The sequence below is a fragment of the Rhododendron vialii genome, chromosome 3a (genome assembly GCF_030253575.1).
Source record: "Rhododendron vialii isolate Sample 1 chromosome 3a, ASM3025357v1".
NCBI lineage: Eukaryota > Viridiplantae > Streptophyta > Magnoliopsida > Ericales > Ericaceae > Rhododendron > Rhododendron vialii.
The window spans coordinates 10,509,875-10,537,349 of NC_080559.1; the positions used below are offsets into that span (position 1 = coordinate 10,509,875).

The following is a 27,475-nucleotide window of genomic DNA, read 5'->3' on the forward strand; positions in this document are numbered from 1 at the left end:
GTTCATGTTTGTATGAGTAGACAAAATATCGCTCTATTTTATAATATAGATTAATGACTTTTTTAAATTTTCTCCATAAAAAGTATTCCAGGCAGCGTTTTAGGAACTGCCAGCGAAATTGGTAAAAATGCCGGCTAATGCTAAGTCACCAAATCATAAGTACAAAATGAGGGATGTTTATAGCTGCTTTTTACATCACACGAGATCTCTGCTCCATTTCTCTCTTCGCAGTTTCCCCGACCCAAAATCCCTTCTCTGCGACATCCACTCTTTTCTAGGGCAGCTGCCGCAGCTCTAATCATGTAGCGAAAAATTTAGGACAAGGGCATGGGAGAAATCGAACAGAGGATCTGGTCTCCTGTATTGTCAACTTCTTCGTTTATTTTTCAGTTGACGTTGGATGTGTTAAATGTTATTTATTGATTCCTTTGTTTATAATAGGGTGTCAAATGGGCGGGTTTGGGCCAAAATGGATAAATTGTAAAAGGGTTGGGTCTTTAATGAGTCATTGACCCATTTAGACCCATTAATTATAAGTCTAATTACACATATCCAACTCAACCCATTTATTTAAAAGCAAACCCGCCCCGCCCATTAACCCAATTACATTCTATATACTAAAATGACTAAAATACATATGTACACTAAAATGTCCATATTACCCCTGTAAATTTAAAGGACTGAAATACCATGTACACTAAAATTACCATACTATCTCTCTGCTACAAAAATGACCAAATTACCCTTGTAAACTTTATAGTGACCTAGGGCATTTGGGGAGATCATGCTCTGGAATAGTCCTCTCCTTTTTTCTCCTACTCTTCAACCAACATTCGACTTTGCATGGGCACAATCTCTCTCTCTCTCTCTCTCCAACCCATTTGGTTCTCCCACATCGGTGGGAGAATTGAAATGAATATTATATATATATATATAAGGAAACCCAAACAACTACTATATAGCTTGAGATTATCTTTTTGAGCCACGCAGTTAAGTTAAGAGTTAGCATTTGGCGTAGATCATTACACACACTCTCTCTTGGGTCAATTTTGCGTGAAATTTGCTTCGTAGAAGATTCTTAACCCTACGATGCAAACTTGTAGAAGGTCCCAGTAGTAAAGAAATTATAAATGCCCATATGTTTTGACTATCATGCAACGCACTGGATGACTGGACCACGGCATGATTTGAACGTCAATCCCGCCTTCAATCTCTTTTTGTTCGTAAATGTGACAGAAAGCAAAGAGACTTTATTTCTTCACTTTGGCCAACATTATTACTGTACCCCACTAGGCCACTACTGCATTTGAATACTCGATTATTATTATTTTTTAATTTGATCTATTTTGAGGCCAGATTTCTGTAGCGAAAATGGAACATTCACACTTCACAGTATCATTTTCCATTTTCACAATATTGTTTGCTATTAAAATTAGATTAAAAAAATGACTTTTTCCCTTGAATACAGATCGAATAGGAAATATCAATATGTCATCCGCACTATATATCTTCCGTAAGTTAGGACATTTATGGACACCGAGAATAGAGTAGCATGCAAAAATCACCAATGATGGATTTGGTTAGCCGGTGACGAACTAAATTACCAATCGTAGATCTGGACATTTAGCCTAGCAGTTATGTAGCTACATTTAGGTATAACTTAAGAAGCAAGACATATTCCATATTATAACTTTAGATTTTATTTCGTGTTATCGGTTAGTCTTGTAGAAGCGGATAAACTTGTATATCATAGTTGTGAAACTATAATTAAGATCGTAGTAAGTCAATTGTGTATATTATTTTGGATCGTATTTGGCTTGTTTCTCCGTTTTTTTTTTGTAGTTTCCTTCATGCATGTGAAACGTGATTGTAACATGATAGCTCATTCTGCGTTTAAGAATTCTCGTAGTGAAAAAACACACACCCCACTCTAGATTCTCTCGTTGTACATCTGGAAAAAATAGTATATGGAGGTGATCAGACTGTTGTTGAATGGGGGGATTCGGCTTTATAGACCCCAAAGTGAAAAAGGTGAAAAGGAGAAGCGTGTTCTGTTCTCTACTTTGGACATCTTTTACGCAATTGACAAATTCTCTTTGGGAGGAGTGGTGGACAACATCCATCATTCATACAACCACCCTCTCCCCCCTCCATCATTCCCCCCCTCCTTTTTCACACTTTAGACATAAATAACTTTTCTCTCTCTCACACACACACACACTGGTTTGGGATGTTTGAGTCAATTTACGCACACCTCAACTAATTTCTTCATCGGTCCTGTCAAAGGCCGGCCCAAGAGGCAGCCGCCTTAGGCCTCCACATTTTGGGTAAAAAATGGGGCACCACTTCCTAGATAAGTATATTTATATTTTGTGTGCAACTATAAAACAAACTCCTTTGGTGGTTCAATGGTAAAGTGTTTGTTCTTCTACATAAGATGTTTGGGTTCAAATCTTGATAAGGTGTTTTTTTGAAGTATCTTTTTGCAAAAAAAAAATTCTTCTAGCACACAAATTAGGGCTGCTGTGATTCAAACATGAGTCCACTGAATATTATTGCAACTGCACAAACCATTAAGGCCGAAATATTTACCATGTTGAATAATATGAATGAAAATTATATATAGATAAGTATTTCTGTTTATTGTTTTTAAATTAGAAAATTTATGTAGGGCACTATTCCACCACTTGGTCTAAGGCATCCAAATACCTTGGGCCGGCCCTGAGCAGGCCATTCACGCTAAAAATTAGTTGATTCACAAGAAATCTCTTTCTTCCTTGCTTCCGACCTAATTCAAATAATCCAACCCTGGGTCAATTATACAGGAGCCAACTCATTGAACTAAACTTGGGGCTCTTGGTCTTTTTATCATGGTCATAACATGCCTTTGTCGAAGTAGATAGGTAGACGGACTTCTTTCTCTATATGTGAAACATGCAATTGGAGATCAGAAAATGGCCACATGGGTTGTCTGCTTTGTTTTGGAAGGACCTCTTCTTTAGATTGGGAGGCTGTAGCCATACGTATGGGAGATAGCTCCTCGTGATAGGCAAACGGCCGGAGGGCTTGAAATAGTTTGCAATAGTTATTATATAGGGAAAATCTTGTTGACGGAGCAGCTCTAAACAAGTGTTTACGGAGCTCAATCTTGGTCATCCAAAAGTGTTTTGAATGATTCGGATTAAAGTTAATATTTTACCGGTAAGAAATATTTCTTACTGGTCAAAGATTAATAACATATCTCAACCGTTGATTGTCGAAACGAACGGTTGAAATCGCTCAACTCCGTAAAAAGCCGCTGCAAAGCGGTTGCAACAGCCTGTAAATAAGTTTCTCTATTATTTACTAACGACATTGAATATCATGTGGTACTTTCACACATGGTATTCTCAACCCAACTAAAGACCTAGCCCCTAGGGACAACAACACATGTAACTATGTAAGTAAAACATGTCAAATCTTACATTGATATCAATATGATCAAGACAACCCTTTTATTTCTTTAATCATTCTAATCATTCATTTATTCTATTACAAACGTTGCGCAAGCATGGGGCTAATGATACCCGATCAACTCAATTGTCTTCTTAGCTAAATGGTTCAGATCACAACGATAAAATTACAATAGTGTTCACACGTTCGAACAGACCGAGTCATTCGTCTTCGAGTTAATATTTGCTCGTTCAAATCAATTGGTTACATAAATAACCCAAATTTGAATTTTTTTTTTTTTAAGTTTTCAAATCAAACTCGAACAACTATTACTCAGATTGTTCAGGTTATGATGTGAATGAAAATCAATTTGCTTTATATTGGAATCCGGGTACACTTGAGTAACATTCGTTTGAGATCAAATTCTCATAAAACAATATAAGCTTTAGCATATTCATCAAATTTTTAATTAAAGCTCAAAACAATCATAGCTCGATTCATTATATTGGCCCTACTTGTAGGGTTAGTGTATGATCGCACTACTCAGGGGCAAATGCAAAATATATATTTAGTCGGGACTCAAATCACATATATAGTTACATTGATAACGAATTTATGGTATTCATAAAGTACATATCGTACATACCGCTACTTGTTAGGGTGATGAAATTGTGTGTATATATGTAGTTGCTACTTAATTTTAGACACCCAACCAGTAAAGGGATTGATAAATCAAGTAACTTACTGGGGGTCAATCCTTTAAAAAAATTCCATGTTAACCGAAAAAACTAACTCAATTAGTAAAAATACTCGAGCACCAGGCACCCCTTGGTGTTCGCCTCTCTGGCACTAGTGGAAATTTGGACCCCTTGTTTGGGGGAAAAAAATTCAGTGCCGAGCGGGTACCACGTGGTGCCCGCTCACGCATCCGAGTCCATTTATTTGAACGGCTCAGATTTGGAGAGAGAAAATGAGAGAGAAAGTGTTTGAGTGAGAGGAGAGAGAGAGTTTCAATCTGAGCCGTCCAAAAGTTTGTCGAACGGCTCGGATGCGCCGAGCGGGTACCTCGTGGGATATACCCGCTCGGCACTGAAAAATCTCTCCCTCAGTCCCATAAAATTGGTCATCTACGAAACTACGTGTAATTTTCAAACTTAAAAATAATGTATTTATTAAAATAATTCTTTTTACTTTTTTTTGCACCATTCAAAAGATTTCATCGAGATTTATCAAAAAAAATCTGTATTGCGCAAAACTTATTTTGGTAAGTATATTATTTTTAAGTTTAAAAATTACACGTAATTTCGTAAGAGACCGTAAGTAATATAATTTCCCCGAATATCGTTCTAATTAATCCAATTTCTTTTCTTCACATTTTTAAAACCCAACTCCCCCCATCATCCACTTCCCGCGTACGCACCCACCATGGAGTCTCCTCTCCTCTCTCTCCTCCTCCTCTCACTCCTCTCCCTCCCCATCTCCGCCCTCCCTCTCTCTCCTCCACCCACCAACGACACCGCCGCCCTCCTCCTCTTCCGCTCCCAAACCGACACCCACGGCAACCTCCTCTCCAACTGGACCCTCCCCGCCCCCGGCTCCTCCCCCTGCTCCGCCTCCTGGCTAGGCGTCAAGTGCTCCTCCTCCGACAACGACCGCCACCCCTACCCCCGCGTCGTCTCCCTCTCTCTCCCCTCCCTTGACCTCCGCGGCCCCCTCGACTCCCTCTCCTCCCTCGACCAGCTCCGCCTCCTCGACCTCCATGGTAACCGCCTCAACGGCTCCCTCTCCCCCCTCACCCGCTGCACCAACCTCAAACTCCTCTACCTCTCCTCAAACGACTTCTCCGGTGAAATCCCCGCCAACATCTCCTCTCTCACTCGTCTCCTTCGCTTAGATCTCTCGAACAACAACCTCAAAGGCCCGATTCCTGACTCTCTTGCAAACGTCACCCGCCTGCTAACCCTCCGCCTCCAGAACAACGAGCTCTCCGGCCAAATCCCCTCGTCCCTCGACTCGATCGCGTCACTGAAGCAACTGAACTTGTCGAACAACGAGCTGTACGGTTACTTGCCGGAGAGTTTACGGAGGAAGTTCGGCGACCGGAGCTTTTCGGGCAACGAGGGGGTCTGCGGCTCAAGTCCGCTGCCGGTTTGTTCGTTCACCGGAGGAAAACCCCCGCCGGCTGCCGTCGCGTCGGGTCTGACGGTGCCGTCGAACCCTAGCTCGCCGCCGTCGTCGACCGTGATCAGCGACGGAGATAAGAAACGGAGCCGACGGGGGCTTAGTCCCGGCGCTATCGTCGCGATCGTGATTGCGAATTCCGTCGTATTGTTAGTAATCGCGTCGTTTGTTGTGGCCTACTTCTGCGGAAGAAATTCGAGAGATTCAAATTCAGGTACCTACCCACGTTTAAGAGAAGTTTTTGGGTGATGGGCGGAACCACACACGTGGTATTCTGTCGGCGATCACAGTCGTTCAAACGTGTTTTGAAAGATCCGGACTTTAGAGAGACAAAAATAGGAGAGAGAGTGGTGGTGAGGGGGGAGAGAGGAAATAAATCTAGGGGTCGGATCCTGTCCAGTCATTACCGACCAGTTTCATCCAATTTTTAGCATTTGGACTGACCAAAAGTGTTTTGAACAGCTCTGATTTGTTCGGGATGTTTTGGACACTGATGCCAAAACTAGAAGAAACTGGTCGGTAAGGACCGTATAGGATTCATTTCCATAAATCTGGATCATTCAAAACACGTTTGGACAGTTGGGATCGCCGATAGATACCGCCACCTGGTATCCGCTCGCCACCCAAAAATTTCTCCACGTTTAGAACTTAAAACTTTTAGTAGAATTATGTAGTGATTTTTTCTTAAATGTATACTTAACTTTGCATGCCCTAACCAGGAGTTTCTGAAAAAATAATGATATTTAATTTTAGCAGTATTTTTATTTATTTCTAGCGTTATTTTTCTTTTCAAACGAATAGGGTTGCACAAGATTATTATGTAGTTATATTTAGACGATCATATTGTAGGAGTAATTGAGTATATTGATCAAAAATATATATATGATTATGTTTTGCAGTATATTTATAATTTGTTTTGTCAAAATTAATATCGTCTTTCATATAACTAGAGGTTCGGCACGTACTCTGTGTGCATGCATGAATACATGGAGTCTGCAAGTGGAGGAGTGAGTAGCTGAGTGGAACGTCTGGTGTCGCATTTAGATTAAGAGTGATTTTACATTTATCACCCTGTCTGTTAGTAATTCTTTGTTGTGGTTAAAGAGCAATCAAAACTTTTTTCTTTTTTTTTTTGCGGGTAATTATGGAAATCACCGTGGAGACAAACCTTCACAAAAGTGTTCATGCCAAAATGGGTAGCCTTAGATAACAAAAATAATTTCTACTATTCGTCCACACAATCTTAAAATTCTGCGTTCGTCCCTGCAGGTAGCGAAATCGGGAAGAGGAGGAGTTCAAGTAGCTACGCGACGGAGAGGAAGGTTTATAACGGAGAGAGTGATGGAACGAATGCAACAGATCGGTCCAAGCTGGTGTTTTTCGATAGGAAGGGGCATTTCGAGCTGGACGATTTACTGAAGGCGTCAGCGGAGATGCTGGGAAAAGGGAGCTTAGGGACGGTGTACAAGGCTGTGCTGGACAATGGGTACGCGGTTGCGGTGAAGAGGCTGAAGGACGCGAATCCGTGCGGGAGGAAAGAGTTTGAGCAGTATATGGATGTGATTGGGAAACTGAGGCATCCGAATGTTGTGAGGCTGAGGGCTTATTACTATGCCAAAGAGGAGAAGCTGCTTGTTTATGATTATCTGCCTAATGGAAGCTTGCATTCACTTCTCCATGGTATGCACAAGTACTACGTTGCCCAAAACCTTACACAAATTCATGTCGAAATATTGGAACATAATTCGGTGACGTCACCCCTCGCGAGCCAAGGCTCGCGGGTTCACGCTCCTCGCGACGGTCCTTCTTCCCTTGTAAGCTGCCAAACCACTAGATCCCTCTCAATTCTCGCGATCGAGTCTCAGGAAGACCTCTTTGGTCCTGCCTTATGACCAGAGTGAGCATTAGACATCTGAGTAAACTCTGCACATCTTGGCCCTTTTCGGGTCTTTGGTCCCTTGCTCGGGCCCCATGACCCAAAAGACTCTCACCATGGCTCTCGCTGGTCTATCTGCCCTCGCGGACCCATTTGGCTTGCGGGTCCCATCTTGTGCCGAGTGGCACTTATTCTTTCTCCGCGTGGCAGGTGACTGCCACGCGTCCTTCTTGCGACCCCTCCATGTATCATTGCATGAATGATCGGTCAAACTTTTTCGCAAGTCAACGGTCATAATTTTGACCGCGCCTACAGGGATCAAGTTCATCAAATTTAAGACACATCTGTATTTGAATTTGTTCACATAAGTACCTGTATACGTAGTTTTGGTATGAGAATTAAGATACTACTGGCTCTACCGGCAACCGAAAAAGTTCATTTGAGGTTCTTTGCCTCCGAATGAATGCTTTGTTCTCATTTTTCAGTTTTTGTTATGACAGACTGTATGGTTTCTAATTTTGCTAATGCAATTAGGGAATCGTGGTCCGGGAAGAATTCCATTGGACTGGACTACAAGGATCAGCTTGGTACTCGGGGCGGCTCGGGGGCTTGCCAGGATTCACGAAGAGTACTCCGCAACGAAAATCCCTCACGGGAATGTGAAATCGTCGAATGTATTGCTCGATAAAAACGGCATCGCTTGCATTTCTGATTTCGGTTTGGCCTTGCTTTTGAGCCCGGTTCATGCCACTGCGAGGTTGGGGGGTTACAGGGCACCAGAACAAGGTGAAGTCAAGAGGCTCTCTCAGAAAGCAGATGTGTACAGCTTTGGAGTCTTATTGTTAGAAGTGCTCACAGGCAGAGCTCCATCAAGATACCTTTCCCCGACTCACCCTCGGGCGGAGGAAGAGGAAGAGGCGGTGGATTTGCCGAAGTGGGTCCGGTCGGTGGTGAGGGACGAGTGGACTGCGGAAGTGTTTGATCAAGAGCTCCTCAGGTATAAAAACATAGAGGAGGAACTCGTGTCGATGCTGCAAGTAGGACTGGCTTGTGTAGTGGCTCAGCCCGAGAAGAGGCCTAACATGTCTGAAGTGGCTAAGATGATAGAGGAAATAAGGGTGGAGCAGTCCCCGTTAGGAGAAGACTACGACGATTCCCGCAATTCGCTGTCGCCTTCGCTTGCCACCACCGAGGAGGCACTAGCCGGTTACTGATCTCTCGTCGCCCGCTGCTCCAATTCTTTGCACCATCTTGTTGCAACTTCTTGTTTCATGCTAGTATCTCAGAAGCTATGGAGTTATTTTTCCTTTTTGTAATTTATTTTCGGGTTTTTTTCTCGAATCTTGTAATGTTTTATGTTTTATGGTTCATGTTTAATAGTTTATGCACTGTAATGTAATGTGGAGTTTGAGTTAAATCATTCATCAGGTTTTTTGTGCAATCATGACCATAGACTGACAAAAGCATGCTGCATATGGAAGAGCAGAAAAAGTTTAGCTGTCGGCATTACAATTCGCAGGAGGTAATCTTCTGTCACTTTTCCACTTTCTTGATCTTCTCGTTCAAAATTGCACGAGTAATGGTACAATATATGACACTCGATCCATGAAACGGTCCATGAAAAGAATTCCATTTCTTTTTGTTTCATGGATCGAGTGTCATGTATCATAACACTTTCGAAATTGCACAAGAAACCAAAGGTGTGGTAAGACCTTAGTCACATATCCTTCAAAACGGTCTACGCTATCGCATTGAACTTGCGCTCTCAATCTTTGCTTTTGCAAATTTTAGTAGGTTGAGAGATGTGATCAAAAGACACTTTCACACTCTTGCTCACTCGCGCATGCAAATTACGTGACTTTGAATAAGACGCGTGACAAAAGAGGAGGGACAAAAAGGAAGCAAAGTTAAAGATCTCCTATTCCCCACATGTCATTTGTCAATATCATTTTGGTTCCCAGAAACCAAAATGGAGAAAAATAACCGAAAGAAAGAAAGTTGATGCCAACCAACACCCAATTGACTCTTTTTTCGGCAATCAGACTTATGTGATGTAATCATATATACCTTTACTTTTTGCTCTGTCATCAACTCATTGTGGATGGAGAAAAGCAAAACATCTTTCATGACTAGCACTAGCATCACTGAAACCACTCTCAGTACGCCAACCCTGATAATTCATTTGAATCAACTCCTTTATCACAGAATTCCCACTACCAGAAATTTGAATCAAATTCCACTACAAGAAGTACAGGAGACCCCACAACAGCACCATGGCCAGAGCCAAACACTGATTGTCACTCTGCACAGAATTATGTTAACAACACAGGCAAATTACAAAGCTTAATGATACAAGCATTAAAGTCTTAACCAGATTAATGTTCCGTTACTGATGTCTGCCCTAACCTGATTGAGTTATTCATTCAGAAGAAATTACAATTTACTCCGTTCGGTTGGGAAAGAACCACCATACGGTTACATGATCATCGGTTCAAATGCAAAGTATTGTAACTTGAGAGATGACAGATCCGCAAATATTAGCTAACTCTTCCGTTCCGATCAACCAGTGTACCGACTTGTTCTCCGCATAATGCTCTTGAAATGTTTCCAGGCTCATGTAGATTAAATACCACAACTGCAAGAAGAAATAAAGTACCACCACATTAAATCATAAAAAATAAAAAATAAAGAATTGGCTGCTCTTCATCTAAGTCTGCTATAAAAAATAACCTCGAACATAAAAACAAAAAAATGAAACTCATCCTTGAAGTACGACGATAGCTCACAATTCAGAAATGACAGAACTACTGGTCGTACCTTTATGAGACCCATGTTTAATAAAGAATGGATCAGAGATCCTAGTTGCCGAAAAAAACCATTGCCCAAAACCAAGGAGTCGGAACAACACATACAGGTACACATGTACAATCACTTTACGGATAAGCAAAGAGAGAGTGCAACAAAATATACAAACCAGGAATTCCATTCTCCTCGCAGAATGTTACTGCCATCATGTCCATGGGGGAAGCACCTCTAGAAGACAACTCACTGAAGGAAATGTGCTCAGATACAACATCGTTGTTTCTGGAGTCGCAGAGATAGACACCATCCACATTGGTTCCTTTAAGTACAACATCCGCATGAACTGAAGAGAAAAATGATTGCTCATTATTTCCTTCCAGATAGACTCTACAAACAAGCACATCATTTATTTATTGAAAAAAAAGGAGGGAATTCTCAGAATGGAGGCCATACTCTCTGAAGCTCTAAGAGCAGCTGCTGTATCAGTGGAGAAGAGTGGATTTCCAGTGCCAGCACCAATACCACCAAATATCACAACCCTTCCTTTTTCAAGATGCCGAATAGCCCTTTGCCTACTGTAAGGTTCAGCAACCTCCGGCATGGAAAATGCAGTCTGCACACGCACCTGAATACCCATCTTTTCTAAAGCTGACTGGAGCAATATCGAATTCATCACAGTGGCCATCATTCTGGAAACAGTTTCAAAGTCACATATTGATCGTGTCATGGCGAAACTTGATTGCAAACCATTTAACAGCTGTTATTTCAGTCGAAGTGTAAGTAGGGGAAAAAAAACTTCTCATGTTTAAGCTAATAAAAAGCAAGACGCAAATTTCTCTCATTGATTCATGATACTCTAGGGTTTTGTGCCGAGCACCTTCCCATGGTGTATCAGGGGCTTCCTTTGGGTTCTGCCCTAACCGCAACAGCCATGTGGAACAATGTCATTGAGAGATTTCAGAGGAGGCTTCCGCGTGGGAAAGACAATAATTAAGAGTAAATCATCTACATTGCCTGCCTTTTTCTTCAATTTTTTCTTCATATTTCACTATTGTTGCTTCAAATGAACATTTTCCAGCGCGATTCTCAAGATGAGTTCAGGGTGGACTGGAACAAATCAGAAGCCAATCAAAGAAGGTTAAGGTACTCATCACTTCATATAGTTTGACCAAGCCTTGATGGGCAGATTGGCTGGAGGTATGTTGTGGAAAGTAGTTGGAGAAAAGGGTTGACGACAATTGTGGTTTTAAAGTGAGGATTTGGCAACAGAGTAGGTTAGAGGCTCCTGTGTGGGTAGGCTTGTTGAAAGGGGAATAAGAAATGGTAGAACATAATATTTTTGGTGAGAATTTGTGCTGCATTTTCTGTACTGCGGGGAAACTTCAATTTTGGCATGATGCCAGGTGTAAACCTTCCTGTCAGTGACTCAGTATCTTCTTCTTACTTTGATAGCACAGCTGCAAGTACAAATTCATGCATGGCAGAATGCAGGTCATATGACGCTCACTGGTCCAGGCAACAGGGTCGTATGTGATCTTCATTTTTTAAGGCCTGGTCATGATTCGGAGTTGGAGAAGGTAGATAAGTTGTTTCAGATTCTTTACGGCGTGGATCCTCATCATGAGGCAGAGAGGGGGTGATACGAAATCAAGGACGACAAATTTCTGTCAAATCTTTTCCAACTTTCCAGTTTTAGAGAGAAAATTTGGAAACAGGGTTGCCCCCAAACTCTGGAGGTAGCTCTTTTTGCATAGTCAGCTGGCTTGGACATTAATATTGGCAACTTTGTAAAGAGCGGCTTCTAGTTAACTAATTGGAATTCCAATGTGTAGAAGAGTGGGAAGTTTGGGTGCATGATTTCGAATATTTTCAGAACTCATTCGTTATCATAGGCATTCCTTCTCAAGTTGATTCCATACTGGAAGGGACAGATTGTCCAAAGAGGGTGAATATTCCTTGGAATTGTGGCTGCTTTATGTTGGTGTGGTGCTTGAGTTGGGAGCAGAATCAGTGGTCTTGAAATCGTAGATGTGATGGTGCATAGATTCAAATGCCTATGCTACTTAGTTTTAAGTTGCAGTTAGTTACAAGTAAAAACAGGGGTTCTGCTTCTTTTTCAAAAGAAATAAAATTACTTGGCGCAGACTGGAATTTTTTTATTTCAGCTTGGCAACAACAGTTTTATCCAAAACAAAAAAAAAACTGCTTCGTAAAGCATTTTCATAATTGCTTGAAGTAGACGGCGATAAATCTATGAAACTAAAAAATGAAGGCTATATTGCCAATCGTAGCCACATTACCCAATTTGATAGGCCGTACATCTATCTAAACCAGTTGCTGTAACCCAAGTGTCTCCACAAAAGAAATTACGGCCTCCAACAACAATTGCCACCTAAGTACCAAATGAGGATATGCATGTCAACAAGTCAGGATAATATGTAAGTACAAAACCAGCCATTTGACAAAAATTTGTAGATGAATGTACCTCAACACCAGCGCGGCAAGCAGTTGAAACTTCTCTGGCGATCAGCATTACTACCTATCAAAATATTTGAAGAGAAAGGTCAATCTTAATGTCTGAAAGTCCAGATGAAATTCTGAGATAGCACAATTCACTAGCCAAAGTGGTCATTAAGTTGTTATGCCATTCAAATCTCCATACATGTAAAGAGTTTAAAACAAACCTTTGGGTCAATATTCTGAGGAACAGTGCCAGCCAAAGCAGCACCACTGATCTTGAAAACCACTCTCCGCCACCTAGGATTCGTTAATGATTTTGACTTAATATTAACTGTCTGTCCACCAGGGCTTGGTGTTCCAGTTCCATATCTGTCCAAGCAAATACCAGATATTAGCACGAATTCCATAACACATATACCACCATATCATACATACTTGTGAACTTTTTTTTAAATGCACAGACACGGACATGATGATTTTTTGAAGGAAAAAAAATCAGAATATGGAACCAGAACCAGAACCAGAATGCTAAAACTAAGCAACCATTCCATACATAGTAACTCTAAAGTTCAGGGAAAAGTTCTTTGCTGGGAGTATGGGACTGAAATAGAAACAATTTTTTTCTCCTTTTGGAACTAAAAATTACATTCCATACATATATTATCAACTAAAAGCATCAGAAGATCAAAATAATTTAAAATTTGTTCAGTGACATAAATAGTGCCAAGTAAGATTTCTCCGAAAAAGCATTAGTAACTCAGAAGTCTTCTGACTTCTGATCAGGCAATTTTTCTTCAACTGCTTGACATATTACCTTTCTTAAAACTCAATATACCAAAAATGAGGGCATAAAACTGCCTTGATCTTATCTCTCCTGATTTATTATTTTGACCACCATTATTGTTCGACTCTTATGCAGACTTGCACCATTTCACATCTACACTCTAATTGATCTACGCTCAAAACCTTTCCCTGGTGCCCTCTCATCCACAAACAAGGGATTAACACAAATAACCATAACATGTGCTAGCAGTTTCATAGCATCACTTGAGCATTTCCAAGTTCCAAACAAAGATAAGTAAATGATCTATAAACTCCCCCTCTTACGCTCTTGTACAAGCAAAATCATTCCAGAGAAGTTCCTCTTCACGGGGTGCTGTATGTCAGCGTGTATGTAGTCTAGTAAGAAACCGAACATTCAAAACAATACAAATCTCAAAAGAAGTTCTATTTCCCAAACACTACTCCAAGGAACAGCAATCCCAGAAGTACCACTCAAATAAGAATAATTGGAGTAGCCAGTCCTCTCAGTCCTAATAAGAAGGAAGCTGTAGAAAGCTTCATCCACCAAACTAAACAATTGCGGAAGTCTTGAATATACATTTTTACTTCTATGTGACCATGACCATCACATGGCGACATCCACTACTGTACAATCAAAAACCCAATAAGTAAAGTAATTCCATTAAGCTGGTGTTTGAATTGTTCAAATCATTTTGGGAAGCAATGGGATGAATCGTTGGGCATTCGACTCTTTCCTTAGACTCCCAATTGGAATGGCTATTCAAAGAAATTGGCAATGGTACCATTCGCAATCTACATAGTCATACTCTTTATCAAATCAAACGTCTGAAAGGCAGTCCAAGTGAATGACCATTGCAATCCAGCTTCATACAAGTAAACCAGAAATTCACCAAGGGTTTTATGAACACCATCACAACATATTAACCGTTTGAAATTTAATAATGGTTCCTCAGTCTAGCACCAACCAACAAACAGCAATAGAGAAAAATCATCAAAACATCAACAAAAAAATGACAAAGTAGAAATCAAGCCAAAATTCCAGCCAAATTCAACAATCCAACAACAAAAGCATACCTCTTCGACTGTCTAACCGAATTAGGCGACCCCACAACCACCTTATCGTCCTCCGACGCAGCCTTCGACGACGGCAGCGAATTCCCCACAATCACCTCCATCTTCTTATACCACGGCCAATGACTCCCCGTACCGCCGCCGCCACTGCCATTGCTCACCCTGTGCTTCTCCAACTTGTACCTCTTCTTCAAATTATCCACCTTGTTCTTGCACTGATCCACGCTCTTCCTCTGCTTCTCGCACCTCTCGCTCACCGCCGCCGCCACCTCCTCCCAATCCCTCCCCCTCAAATTCCCCCTGTTCAGCTGCGTGTACTTCTCTATAAACGCGTCCAGCAGGCACGCGATCGCCGCGTCGCTCCACTCCTCCCTGTCCTTCCTGCTCTCGCCGCCGGAGGAGGTGGCGGCGGAGGAAAGTCTCGACCTTTTGTGCGGGTACGGCGTCGTTCCGCCGTCGCCGTCGCTGAGCTCGTCCCGGTCCTTGCGCTTCTCGATAGACGGGCCGGCCCTGGATTTGGTCGGATCGGACCCGTCGTGGAACGGGCTAGGGTCGTCGGGGTCCGGCTGCGAGCAGAAGGCGGCGTCGTGGGCGAGGGCGGGGTTTGACGGCGGGGCGTTACCGTCGTGGTTGAGGAGAGAGAAGTCGTCGTCAGGAGACGCCATTGGGGGAGACGTTAGGGTTAGGGAGCGGCGAGGAGACGACGTTAGTTTGGGGGAAGGAGGATTGGTGGGTGAGCCGTGAATGCGTGGTTAACGCGCCGTGACTTGGTAGGACGGCCCCTCACGATCCCGTTAAGTAATTGAAGAGAGTCTGTGGTGGGGCCCCATGAGTAGTGGGACCCACGTTGGGTAGAAGTTGCTGTTTTTGTTGTTTCGTGTCATAAGGTTGGTAAGAAGTACTGGTAGTACAAGATTTGTGACCTAGGATGTTTCAGCAGTCAAAAAATTGCAAATTTTTATTTTTATTTAAGAAATCGTTAGGTAATTTCAGTAGTGAATAAGTTATTGATGAATTTGTTAATAGAGTTACTGTAGTAAAAAAAATTTATTAACAATTTTTTTGTTAGTAGAAACAGAATGATAAAATGCTGAAATTTTTTTGTTAGTGGAAACGAGATAGTAAATGCGTTAGGTTTTTAGTGTGTTTTTTTTTTAGTGGAAACACCCACCGGATTAGATAGGGTCATCGGTTTAGATTTTGGATGTTGCTAATGCCAAAACTATTTTTGTTCGTGCAAAAATTATAATGCATAAAATTTTCTTTGTACCACGTACAAGGTACAAGGTTTTTATGCATTAATGTTTTGGCACAAATAAAAACAGTTTTTGTATTATCAATTTCCTAAATTTTTGTTAGTTACATTTTTCTTAATTGCTCGCGTGTTCGAGTTATCTTACATGCATTCTGACTAATCATGTGATCCCATTTCACTAAACTTTCTTAAAAAATATAGAGTCTTGTTGACAAGGACACAGTACAGGGTTAAACGTGCAATTAGTCCACCTAAACTTTTCATAATAGTTCCGGTCCTTATATGTACACGCGTTCCAAAAATACCAAGCATACACGTGCTTCTCTCACCGTCGTTGTCGTCATCATTGTAATGGAATCTCTGCATGTGTTTACATTGTGATATTACTATCTCTTGCTTTATCCTTTGTTGTAAAATACAACCAGAAAATATTTTCGATGAGATAATATTATCTCTTTATTCAGTTTGTGAGATACCAACACTAAAGGTTTCCAATTTTTAGCTAATGGAGAAATTCTCGTAGTATGCTAATTACATAATAATTCAAACACAATATCAAACGCAACTTTTCACATACATGTGGATCTCATACACTATTGGTAAATTTCTCAAAGTATGCCACTTACACAATAATTCAAACACAATACCAAACACAACCTCTCACATACACATAGGCCTCGTTTGATTCGCGGATTAACTGCCTGGGATAGGACTAAATGCACTTAATCCTGAGTTATCCCACGTTTGGTTCCCGAAATGACTGTCGGGATTATTAATCCCAGGATTAATTTTATCCCTATATGAGGGTACTAAATAATCCTAGGGGGGGAGGTGAGATTACGTAGGATTAACAAATGAGGAATTGTTTTCAAAAATATTTCGATGATATTGAGATTGATTTCAAAAAGTATTTTCAGAATTATTTTCTTTAATTTTAATTTCAGAAAATGTTTTTAATTTTTTTTTAAAAAAATTATTAATTTCAGAAATTGTTTTGAAAAAACTTTTTTTTAAAAATGTATATTTTCAAAACTTTCTTATTTTTCAAAAATGTTTTACAAAAAAATTTTTAAAAAAATATTTTCAAAACTTTCATGTATTTCAAGAATGTTTTCAGAAATTATTTTTGTTAAAAAAATACGAAAAATGTTTTTTAAAACTTTCTTTTCTCAAAAAATGATTTCAAAAACTATTTTGTTTGAAAAATGTTTTCAAAAAACCTTTTTCTTCAAAAAAAAGTTTCAAAAACTAGTTTTTTTTTTTCTTTCAGAAAATTGATTTTCAACTTTTTAAAGAATTTTTTTTTTCAAAAATTAGTTCAAAAAAGAAAAAACTTTTCCCAAATTGTTTTGTAATAAAAATGTTTCACAAAAAAAAATTGTTTTAAAATGTTTCTTTTTCAAAAATTTATTTTTTCAAAAAATATTTTTGAAATATTTTTAAGAAAAAATCCTATTCCTTATCCCATATTTAATCCCACACGAATCAAACATGGGATTGGGTGAAATTAGGGATGAAATTAATCCAGGACAAATAATCCAGGGACTATTAATCCCAGTACTGTTAATCCCATCATTTTCAGTCCGCGAATCAAACGAGGCCATAGGTTCCACACAAAGTATTGTTTTCTCCAAGCTACTATCTCAATTTCCAAAGGGACGTTTGGAAAGGTTTCCAATTTTTAGCTAAAATGGAGTAGTGAAATTCTCAAAGTATGCTACACACATAATAATTCAAACACAACCTCTCATATACACGTGAGTCCCACACACTACTAAAACAACCTATCATATACACATGGGTCCCACACAATTCAAACACAATCTCTCACATACACGTGGATCCCACACACTACTACCTCTCACATACATGTATGTGATCCACGTGTATGTGAGAGGTTGTGTTTGAATTGTTGTGTGTGTAACATTGTTGTTTTTGTTTTTTTTATCATCAAATTCTCAAAGTTGGGGTTTGGCAATTTTGGGATTTCTTCAAAATAAATTCTCAAAAAAGGAATAAAATTTCTACAATCTCCCAGCTAAAAAAAAAACATTTTTATTAGCTTCTACTAAAATTAAGATATTAAAAACTTATTTTAAGATTCAAAATTTGAAATTTATAACAGAATCTGCAGCTAAAATTTAAAATATATATTCACAACTATCACAAACACATGTATATTTCAAGAATCCTATAAAATTTGGGTTCGCATTTTACTTGGATTGGAATGTCAACGAAACCAATTGCATGATTGAACAAATCCATACCAATTAACTCAATCTTTTAATAGATTTAGGCCACCGCTATTTGCAACCATAAACTTACTACATACAATTCAATAAAAACTAAAAAAAAATGGACCAAAATGCCCTCATATGTAATGACCATCTTATCTGTGAAACTTTCACCCTCATTTTTCCTACACTAAAACCTTCATCTTCTTCCCTCTTACACAACAAACCCTAGTGATCTTACACCATCGCCACAAATTTTTTTCCTACATCACCACCACCAAGCTCCATCCCCACCACCACCACCAAGCTCCATCACCATCAACTTTCTCATCTTTCTCCTCCTTCATCCCCTCTTCTTCATACAAAACAACAATAAAAAGCCCCGAAAACTGCAGTCCACCAATCACCATAGGTTTCACACAAAAACAAAAGAAACTCAATCAAAAAACCAAACACACTTCCCTTAGCCCAAAACTGAATCAGAAACAAAGGCCTCTCTCCTTTTGTTGCAACCACAAATTTCCCTAAATTTGAAAATTTGTGGTTGCAAATAAAAACGGCCTAGAATTAAAGATGGGTTTTCAGTGTTTTTTCCACTATTGAGTGAGAGTTAGCAACAAAGGTCATGTGAACGAGAAAAATTTCAAGATTTCTTTTATATAACTCATGTGTTCAAGTCAGCTTATGCGCACCTCTACTAATTTTGGGAGCCAAATTTTACCGCCTACTTGCAGAAAATTTTCAAAAATATTTTTTGTTATTAGTTTATTAACAAAACATAAACATATGATAAAACACCTTTTATTTGTTTCCATGAATTTTGGAAACTTTATAAATGTTTATAATAAACATAAAGTTATAAACAATTACCAAACATGTTTTGGTTATTAGTTTTGAAAAAAAAAAAACTAACAAACATTTCAAAAAAAAACGTTAATTTCTAAATACAACTCAACCCCATTTCTATAATTTGATTATTAGTATTATATTAGTACACATTCCTAAATGCTTAGATAGGTCTGTGTCCTAATGGCTCGCTCTTTCTTAAGGTGTCACTTCTCAAATTTTATCAATTCTTCTGGGGCCGTTGTTTATGGGCTCTCTGCAAGTAAGAGGCGGGTTTAGGCCTCGTTCATAGGTTCTACTTATCTTTTACACAATAGAATTCACGTTCCATTAACTTTTTACCCTTTTATTTTTACATTCCAAACTCTGTGTCATTTTTTGATCGCTTATATCTTTTAAAATATAATAAATTTCATGATTTTGAGAACTTTGTATAATAGAACTATTTGAGATCTATCAAATAAGATCTATATTGCATATTTTTTAAGATTCATTGAAAAGATTTAAGTAATAATAAAGGCACATAGAATATATACTTATTTCTTCTTTAGTGGAACAAAAATTCTTATTTCCCTTTCGAAAGTTGCAAAATAAGTACTTATTTTTTACGGTAAAATTGGGCTAAGGTCCATTTTGAAGGTGGTTTTGGATGTTTAGTACAACCCAAATTGTAATAGTGGTGAAGGTCCATTACTGTAACATTTATAAGGTCTACAGTCTTTTTTTGGACAAAAATGCCTCGACTGCCCCTTACTATCTATATAATGTGTTTATTTTTCTTTTGAGTTGGTGCGCTCTCTCTCTCTCTCTCTCTCTCTCTCTTGATTCTCTCTCTGACAATCTCTCCTGATCACGATCACGATATCTGTCTTCGGTGTTTTTCCGATCGCGATCTCTGTGGTGATGTATCTCGCTCGCGATGTGTGACTGACGATCTGCTCCCAATCTGTTCTTAGCAGCTTTTATTTCTCGCTCGTGATCTCTGTGGTGAAACTCTTACGGGTTTAGGATTCATAATGAATGTTTTTACTAAGATAGCTTTATCTATCACTCTATTTTGTAAAATGTATTGGCTGAGATACTGTTAACTCTTTTAATTTTTGTGTTGATACATATTTTATTGGCTTTTAATTTTTGTGTTGATACATATTTTATTGGTTGAGATAGTATTATCTCTGGCTTTATTCTGGTAGATTTTATTGGATCTCTTGCTTTTATTGGTTGAGATAGCATTATTATGAGATAGTAACATTTATTTAACACAACTAGAAAAAAAGCAGTCAATGTGAAGTAAGAGATAACAGTATCTCAGACAAATAGAATTCACATTCAGGTTAGCTAGGGTATAATGGCACACCAAGTAGTTACCTATATTGCAAATGTTTTGGTTTAACATCTTCTTCCTTCACTTCTTTTACGTCCTCTTCCTCCTCATGTTCTTCTTCGATCTTATTCTTCTTCTTCTTCTTCTTTCTCCTCTTCCAGTTGTTATTCCTCTTGAGATAGCATTATCTCTTTTAATTGTTGTGAAATTTATTGGCTGAAATGTATTGGCTGAGATACTGTTAAAACGGATGAGATGACAGTATCTCAGCCAATTCAATTCACAAATAAACTAAGGGATAAAGCAAGAGATAGTAACATCACAATGTAAACACATACGAAAACTCCATTACATAATATTTAACATGTTTTATGTCATTTATCTTGTTACAACAGATGAGATAATAGTATCTCAGCCAATTCAATTCACAAATAAACTAAGAGATAATTCTATCTGCCAGAAATATCCGCTGTGTTTGGTTCACAATTTTGGATTGAAATTTTTGAGTTAAAATCTAAAAACATGTGATTGGATGAGTTATTTTAAAGATGAGTGGGTCCCGATTTTACTGTGCGGGTCAGCAAGTGGGGGCAAAAAGTACTCTCCTCCCTCTCTCTCTCTCTTCAATTTCTGAAACTCCAACACGTCTATCTCTTAAACTCATCCCACCTCCACTGTAGAAATTTTTTTTTCAAAAGGATACAGAGGGAATCCCTGCGAATCTGCAAATCTCTGCGAAAGTCTCCCCCTCTCTCTCTATTGCTCTCTCTCTCTTCAATTACTTCATCCCCAAATCTCTCTCTCGAAACTTATCCCAACCTCCAGCTAACTCTTTTGTTCAAAAGTCACAGAGAACGAATCTCACACGTACGCCTCTTCCCCAGGTCGAAGCTGCTTCGCGAATATCTTCTGTAAAATTAAAGACCCATCTTCTCAAACATCTTCTCAACCCAGCTGGAAATCTGGACCTTATTTGAAGGGTTTGGTTGTATAAATGAGGAGGTGGACTACATTCCAGGGGGAGCCCAAACCGACACCAAATCCAGGCACCACGGAAGACCCGACGAATTCCTCCTTCAGATGTGCCAAATGGCTTCTCCGGTCAACAAAGATTCGAAGATCTAGAGGTAAATACACCAGAAATAGAAGGGTTTCTTCGAACTTTGTTGTTTCGGTTGGGTTAGGGTTTTCATCCAATTTTTTTTTTTAATTTTCAATCGACTGTTTTTATGTTCGAAAAATCATGTCAAAGATCTCCTACTCCTTCGACCAAATGCAGACTCTTGGGGTTCGAAAAAAGGCCCTCGGCCAAGTCATGGGGTATGAAAAAATTGGGGTTAGGAAAAAAACGGATTTTCTGTGATTTTTCACTTGTAGAAAAAATTGGACCTAGAAAAGAAGATATTCTGGTCACTGTAGGTTGGAATTTTCGAAAATGGGGGAGCATGCTGAATGAAACAGGTTTTTTTGCTTGGCTCACAGTGCTCGTGCAAATCCATTGTCCAAATATTCTCATTTTAGAATGACCAGGCTGAGAGTTTTGGATTTAGGGTCAGATCTAGAAATTATTAGAAAAAGCATATATCTCTTTTTTGGCATTTGCTTTTGTTTCTGGAGGTTTATTTCCTGGGGATACACTTACACAAACATTTTCCTATCAAATATGTTTTTCGCAATGCTGACCTAGTTTGAAAGGATTGTTTTTCTGTGTGGTTCTTGTTCCAAATACTGTAACAACTTTTGCACAATGTCTGACCACAAATTCACACGCCCCTGTTTATGGTCTATGTAGAAATTTATTCAGTGTCAAGTTTAGATTAATCCTAAGCTGGCCTATGTTGATTGAATGCGTGTGTTTCATTTGTTCATTTTAGGGGACAAGCCCTTTCAAGTAAAACCACCTGGGAGCCAACCATTGAAGAGGAAGCGAAGTTCCACCTCTCCTACTTCTTCAACCAACTCTTGTACTGGCGAAAACATCGTTCAATTGGTAAAGGATTTACAAATCTCGCTCCCCTCTGTGTATGGTCCTGTTAAGCATTTTTTATATCTTGCATATCTATTTTCCAGTTGTTTATGCTGCAAATTATTTGTCCCAACTGTTAGGCCACCATGGACCGCACAAAAATTGATGTAGACATGTGGAGTTATGCCAATGAGGAGATATTTCTTAAAATACTCCTTGACGAATCAAGCAAAGAACAAAGTGTGAACACACGTAAGACAAAAACGTTCAATCAACACCAATGGACTTCTATCCACAAAGAATTTACTCGCCAAGTTCCTAGGTATGGGTACAGTATCACCAAAATGCAACAAAAGTTTGAACGCCTCAAAGCACCTTACAGGTTATTCTGTCAATTAAAAAAAGTTCATACCGGATTGGGTTGGGATGCGGAGCTTCAAACTGTCACAGCTCCTGCTGGAGTATGGGATGAAATAATTAAGGTATCAAAACCTAAGTGTTTTATTTAATAGCTGCTAATATTAGATAAATCCCCTTTTGCCCCGATATACTAACAAACATTTCCCATTACCTATATTCCATGTAGGCCAACAGTAAGTATGAGAAACTTCGCAATAAAGGTATTGACCATTTTGAGTTGTTGGACGAGCTTCTCCACAACTCTATGGCGACCGGTGCCTTTGCACAACCCGGTACCCTTGGTGCAGCCACTTCCGATGAAGAGCGAGCCATGTTTGGCCCGCCAAAGTCCATTCGGGGGGACGATAGCATGTATACTGACTCGCGAAAGCGAAAATCTGACGGGAGTGGTGCGAGTGTTTCGAAACACGTTAGGGGTGAGCAAATACATGCTTATGAGAGCGTGGCACTTGCTAATGAAAGAAAGGCAGGGTACTACGAGGCTTTAACTATCAACCGTCAACAATCTGGAACCCCACAATTCACCATAAAAGAAACCATTGCTGCTTTGGATGACATTCAGGGGATTGTTGGGGATACACAATATTGGAAGGCATATGGCCTTATGATGGGTCCTGAAGGACCTTCTTGGAGGGAGGGGTTCATGCAACTCAAGCCGCATAATAGGATTGGTTGGGTGGCACAGCTGAATTGACCGATTTGGAAGAATAGACAACTAGGTGGTTGTGTAAGAAGGCCATTAGTGGCCAATTTTTTTTTATTGCTTAACTTCTAATATTGTTCGTGTTATGGAACACATTTAGTTTATTGAATTCTACTCCATGTTATTTAGTCATGTTATTGGAATATGTTCTGCCTTCATATGACTAAAGGCCTTTACCATTTGTTGCTTCATGTTGGTTTGTAGTTTTATATGTTTTACTATTGCATAATGCAGTTGTTGGGCTATTGGTAAAACATCATAGTTTGGAAAGTGTTATTATGTGGTTCATCATGATCACTTTCCTTTTGGCCATGCAAATGGTAAAGATACCATCCTTTCATCAAAGGAAAAAACATAAGTTAAAAAACAGGTTTCTGGGCAAAAAGAAAGCAGAAGAAACTACAGAACTTGTAAGCAACCCCTTGCAGTTCATGTTCAACAATTTTGAAAGATAAAAGCTACAATTATCCTAGAGAGTAAAAGATGATTTGATAGCCTTGAACTAAAAAACAACTGCAATAACAGTACGATTGGAAGATGGAAATAGTACTATTGAGAGTTAATAAGCAACCGCAACAAATTACACTTCACTAATCCTCCTGCAGGTTGATTGAATCCTTGAACTTGCCATAAAGAATTTTCTTTAACTCAGCCATTTGAACCACTTCCTCGTCAGTTAGGATTAACTCGTTGCTCGAATCCTCGAGATTCTCGTTTGTTTCCTGTCAGAAAGACAAAGATAGAAGAAAGAGTAGAGCTTAAACTAAAATAGAGAACATTTTAGAAAAGAGCCTGGAACAAATTGAACATGCATATATACACCTCACCAGTAGAAGTTGAGATCACTATAGGAAGTTGCAAAAAAAGGAGGAAAAAATCGGTGCTTTATAGCTCTAATGCGATGGGGCTAGAAATATGCAAGACAGTTGAGGATCAGTGACATCTTTTAGACAAGTTCCGATTAGTTATTAGGGTTTTCCCCTGAATTAGGAAGCAAGCAACCCTGCATATATAAAAATCAGCACGTACATTCTAACCCATGTCAAATACAAGTTTATGAATTGTACGAAAGGAGAGGTACAGAACAAGAGAATGAAGAATAAAAAAAAAGACACGGAAGCGTTAATCAGCGTGCCTTCATTTGTAGTTATTTTTGTTAATTTGGAGAGTTAGAGCAACAAACAAGACAACTATTTTCACCCCACTGTATTGTCCTCTCTAAAAAGGTGAGTAGAGTGCTAAAAATCTGTACTTTTCTATATTCCTAACAATGTTATCTATATATGGTATTCTAGAAGTGCCGCAATCTTAATTTCAATGGTAACAAAATAAAATATTACATTTTAAATACCTCGAATACATTTGCATGAGTATCGGAGGAGATACGTATGCCAGTAAGGATACAACTCCTAAATAGAGCCAGGAACTAACTAGTGTTCACTTTGCATTTTAGTTTTGAATGCAGTACACTTGAAATTAGGTATCTTTACAATCCGCAATCTCTTTTATGCTAGTGCTTGTCGTACAAATTTTTTTTTTTAACACCAGATTTATTGGGAAGAAATGTTTCAGGTGATCGTACGGGTGGTATGTTTATGGGTCCTTTCTGGATTCTTTAAGTAGCTAACTGTCACTTAAGAGAATATCTCATGTAGTATTTATTCGTACCTTGCATGTTATTTTGTATCTGTTAGTAGAATGTCTACACGTACATACATACATAAGATAAAGTATAAGAAACTGCATTTTGGAAAAACCACACAAAACTGCACTATGCCAAAAATTCCTTGCTAAATGTTATGTTATACTACCTTGGTATATGTGTTTGAACTGTTATATTTAACAAAATCTGCCTTGGAGAGTAGTAATGCATTTATCTAACTATTGTACACATTCAGCCTACACCCATGTCATCCAGCGCTCATCCATGGCATAACGAGGATGAAGCTGTTACCAGCGATGACGACGACTTACTTGATCTCGAATTTTTGGACTTAATGGAAAATGACAAGAAAAAAATGCCACAACGAACTAGTGAATTTACTGGTCAAGCGTACACAAATTTTTTGTTGGAAAGACACCCTCAAACCATAAAAGACGTTCTCCGTGTCGATGCATATACATTTAGAGGATTGGTGGCTGAACTTCTTGCTAGAGGACAACTACAATGGGATCATAAACGTGTTTGCCTAGAAGAGTCCTTGGCTATTTTCTTATACATATGTGGCCATTCCCAACGCCATCGATTGGCTGCTGATCGATTCCAACGCTCCACGTCGACCATAAGCGACCACTTCAAATGGATGCGTCGTGCTCTTTGCAACTTGGCACCCCACATCATTCAACCACCTAACCTTCATGTAACGCCGCCTGAAATATTAAACGACGGTAGATATTACCCGTGGTTCCAGGTTAGTTAAATAAATATACTTACACTAATTCCTTCGCCAATAATTCCCGTGACCAAATTATGCATTGTTTTGTAATGATATTTTGTTAAGGATTGTGTTGGAGCTATAGATGGAACACACATAGAAGCTTGGGTACCGCGTCGTAGACAAGTTGCGTATCGCGGGAGGAAGTCCACAATAACACAGAATGTTATGGCTGCTTGTTCTTTCGATATGAAGTTCACTTTTGTGTTGCCCGGTTGGGAAGGAAGTGCCCATGATGGACGTGTATTCCAATCGGCAGTAACAACCCCGGGCTATAACTTTCCGCACCCCCCACTCAGTACGTAACAATAATTACCTTTCCAATTGTAATCAATCAATATCGCACCCTATTAAATCTAACTTGTAACATTTTAGATAAGTACTATTTGGTGGATGCTGGATATACAAATATGCCGGGGTATTTAGCTCCTTATCGAGGAAGACGTTATCACAGAGAGGAATTTAATGGGCATAATACGGAGTTCCACACGCCCATGGAGTTGTTCAATTACAAGCATTCGTCGTTGAGGAATGTGATAGAGCGATGCTTTGGAGTCCTAAAAGCAAGGTTCCCCATCCTTAAGCACATGCCAAGTTATAATGAAGCCCGTCAACCTGGAATTGTAACTGCATGTTGTGTTATTCACAATTGGATAATAATGAACAGGGGGAGGGATGAATTTTTTGATGACTTCGAGGACGACGGACAATGGGAGGGCGGAGAGAACGAGGAAGGAAATGAGGGAAATGTGGGTCCGGTAGAGCCCTTCAACTTGTCGCCACATAACACACAATTGATGGCTCAAAGGCGGACTGAAATGGCTAACTGGATGTGGGAGTCTTATGATGATTGATCTTTAATTTAACTAGTTTCACCATGAGATTATTGAAAACAAAATTGATTGATTACGGAGAACGTGTTTTTATTTCCGATTTATGTGAGGTGAATAGAATCATGGTGAATCTGCTGCTTTGTTTGTGCACTTTGGTTGAAAACTGTGTTATACTTGTGTTTATGTTGGAAACTGTTACTAGAAAGTGCCCATGATGTTGGTTTGTTTTATTGTGTATTTGAGAAACCTACTAAGCTATTTCAATTGTGGAACTTGAACAATGAATTCCATGTAAGCTATATTGGTGCAGGTTTTTTTTCCATGTAATCTGCTGCTTTGTTTTTCACAAAAATCAGCACTTTAGTTCAACATAAACATTCATTTTTTGGTTTAAATTTGGGCTTCAAATCTGCAGCTTTCGGTGCACTTTGGTTGACACGCATTACTCATGTTCATATTTATTATCGTAATGATATAGGAATGAGAGGGAAAAAATTCTATGTTGTGTTCGTGGGGAGAAATCCAGGCATCTACGATTCTTGGGCAGCTTGTAGTGATCAGGTTAATCGGTTCCCAGGTGCTGTGCATAACAAATTTGCCTCATGGGATGAGGCATACAGTGCTTGGTTGGCTTACACCGGCCAAGTAGAGCAGATGGTCCCGCCTCCTATTCTTCCGTCCTTAGAGGATGCGGCTGGGTCGTCATCGGAATACACTCCTCCAGGCAGACAGTCCTTTCCGCTGTGGCTTATTCTTGCTATGACGTTCTGTTTCATTGTCGTTGTTGCTACTGTTATGTTTTACCTATTTTGATATTATGCCAAATTTGATTT

General features: G+C 39.3%; 3 protein-coding genes across 5 annotated transcripts; 2 read left to right on the forward strand and 1 right to left on the reverse strand.

Moving 5' to 3' along the window:
* The first annotated feature begins 4,797 nt into the window (after positions 1 to 4,797).
* On the forward strand, positions 4,798 to 8,930 carry LOC131318411 (leucine-rich repeat receptor-like protein kinase PXC1). Its single transcript, XM_058348137.1, has 3 exons — positions 4,798 to 5,827; positions 6,883 to 7,293; positions 8,024 to 8,930. Exons 1-3 carry the CDS (start codon positions 4,858 to 4,860, stop codon positions 8,701 to 8,703), a joined length of 2,061 nt encoding a protein of 686 aa, XP_058204120.1. The 5' UTR covers positions 4,798 to 4,857; the 3' UTR covers positions 8,704 to 8,930.
* Positions 8,931 to 9,647: 717 nt separating this feature from the next.
* LOC131318412 (uncharacterized) lies at positions 9,648 to 15,444 on the reverse strand. Its single transcript, XM_058348138.1, has 7 exons — positions 14,630 to 15,444; positions 12,976 to 13,120; positions 12,777 to 12,830; positions 12,592 to 12,683; positions 10,745 to 10,980; positions 10,464 to 10,634; positions 9,648 to 10,124 (listed from the first exon to the last, which is right to left on the reverse strand). Exons 1-7 carry the CDS (start codon positions 15,289 to 15,291, stop codon positions 10,027 to 10,029), a joined length of 1,458 nt encoding a protein of 485 aa, XP_058204121.1. The 5' UTR covers positions 15,292 to 15,444; the 3' UTR covers positions 9,648 to 10,026.
* Positions 15,445 to 20,932: 5,488 nt separating this feature from the next.
* Positions 20,933 to 27,076, forward strand: LOC131318413 (uncharacterized). 3 transcript variants are annotated; one of them, XM_058348140.1, is made up of 5 exons: positions 20,933 to 21,412; positions 22,160 to 22,275; positions 25,273 to 25,785; positions 25,876 to 26,107; positions 26,185 to 27,074. In XM_058348140.1, exons 1-5 carry the CDS (start codon positions 21,280 to 21,282, stop codon positions 26,661 to 26,663), a joined length of 1,473 nt encoding a protein of 490 aa, XP_058204123.1. In that variant the 5' UTR covers positions 20,933 to 21,279; the 3' UTR covers positions 26,664 to 27,074. The 3 variants fall into 3 exon arrangements, with proteins under 3 accessions (XP_058204123.1, XP_058204125.1, XP_058204124.1); XM_058348142.1 differs by lacking the exons at positions 25,273 to 25,785; positions 25,876 to 26,107; positions 26,185 to 27,074 and adding exons at positions 22,392 to 22,733; positions 22,838 to 23,785 and having other exon boundaries at positions 20,934 to 21,412; XM_058348141.1 differs by lacking the exon at positions 22,160 to 22,275 and having other exon boundaries at positions 21,271 to 21,412; positions 26,185 to 27,076.
* The last annotated feature ends 399 nt before the right edge of the window (positions 27,077 to 27,475 follow it).

What these genes read in the sequence shown, in the direction of transcription:
- LOC131318411 (XM_058348137.1), top strand. Translation starts at nt 4,858, where the DNA reads ATGGAGTCTCCTCTCCTCTCTCTCCTCCTCCTCTCACTCCTCTCCCTC. An exon ending in TTCGAGAGATTCAAATTCAG is followed by an intron (nt 5,828 to 6,882) that starts GTACCTACCCAC and finishes TCGTCCCTGCAG; the next exon opens with GTAGCGAAATCGGGAAGAGG. An exon ending in CTTGCATTCACTTCTCCATG is followed by an intron (nt 7,294 to 8,023) that starts GTATGCACAAGT and finishes TAATGCAATTAG; the next exon opens with GGAATCGTGGTCCGGGAAGA.
- LOC131318412 (XM_058348138.1), bottom strand. Translation starts at nt 15,291, where the DNA reads ATGGCGTCTCCTGACGACGACTTCTCTCTCCTCAACCACGACGGTAAC. An exon ending in TCGGTTAGACAGTCGAAGAG is followed by an intron (nt 13,121 to 14,629) that starts GTATGCTTTTGT and finishes TTGCTTGGACAG; the next exon opens with ATATGGAACTGGAACACCAA. An exon ending in CTCAGAATATTGACCCAAAG is followed by an intron (nt 12,831 to 12,975) that starts GTTTGTTTTAAA and finishes ATATTTTGATAG; the next exon opens with GTAGTAATGCTGATCGCCAG.
- LOC131318413 (XM_058348140.1), top strand. Translation starts at nt 21,280, where the DNA reads ATGAGGAGGTGGACTACATTCCAGGGGGAGCCCAAACCGACACCAAAT. An exon ending in GATATTACCCGTGGTTCCAG is followed by an intron (nt 25,786 to 25,875) that starts GTTAGTTAAATA and finishes TATTTTGTTAAG; the next exon opens with GATTGTGTTGGAGCTATAGA. An exon ending in CTTTCCGCACCCCCCACTCA is followed by an intron (nt 26,108 to 26,184) that starts GTACGTAACAAT and finishes GTAACATTTTAG; the next exon opens with ATAAGTACTATTTGGTGGAT.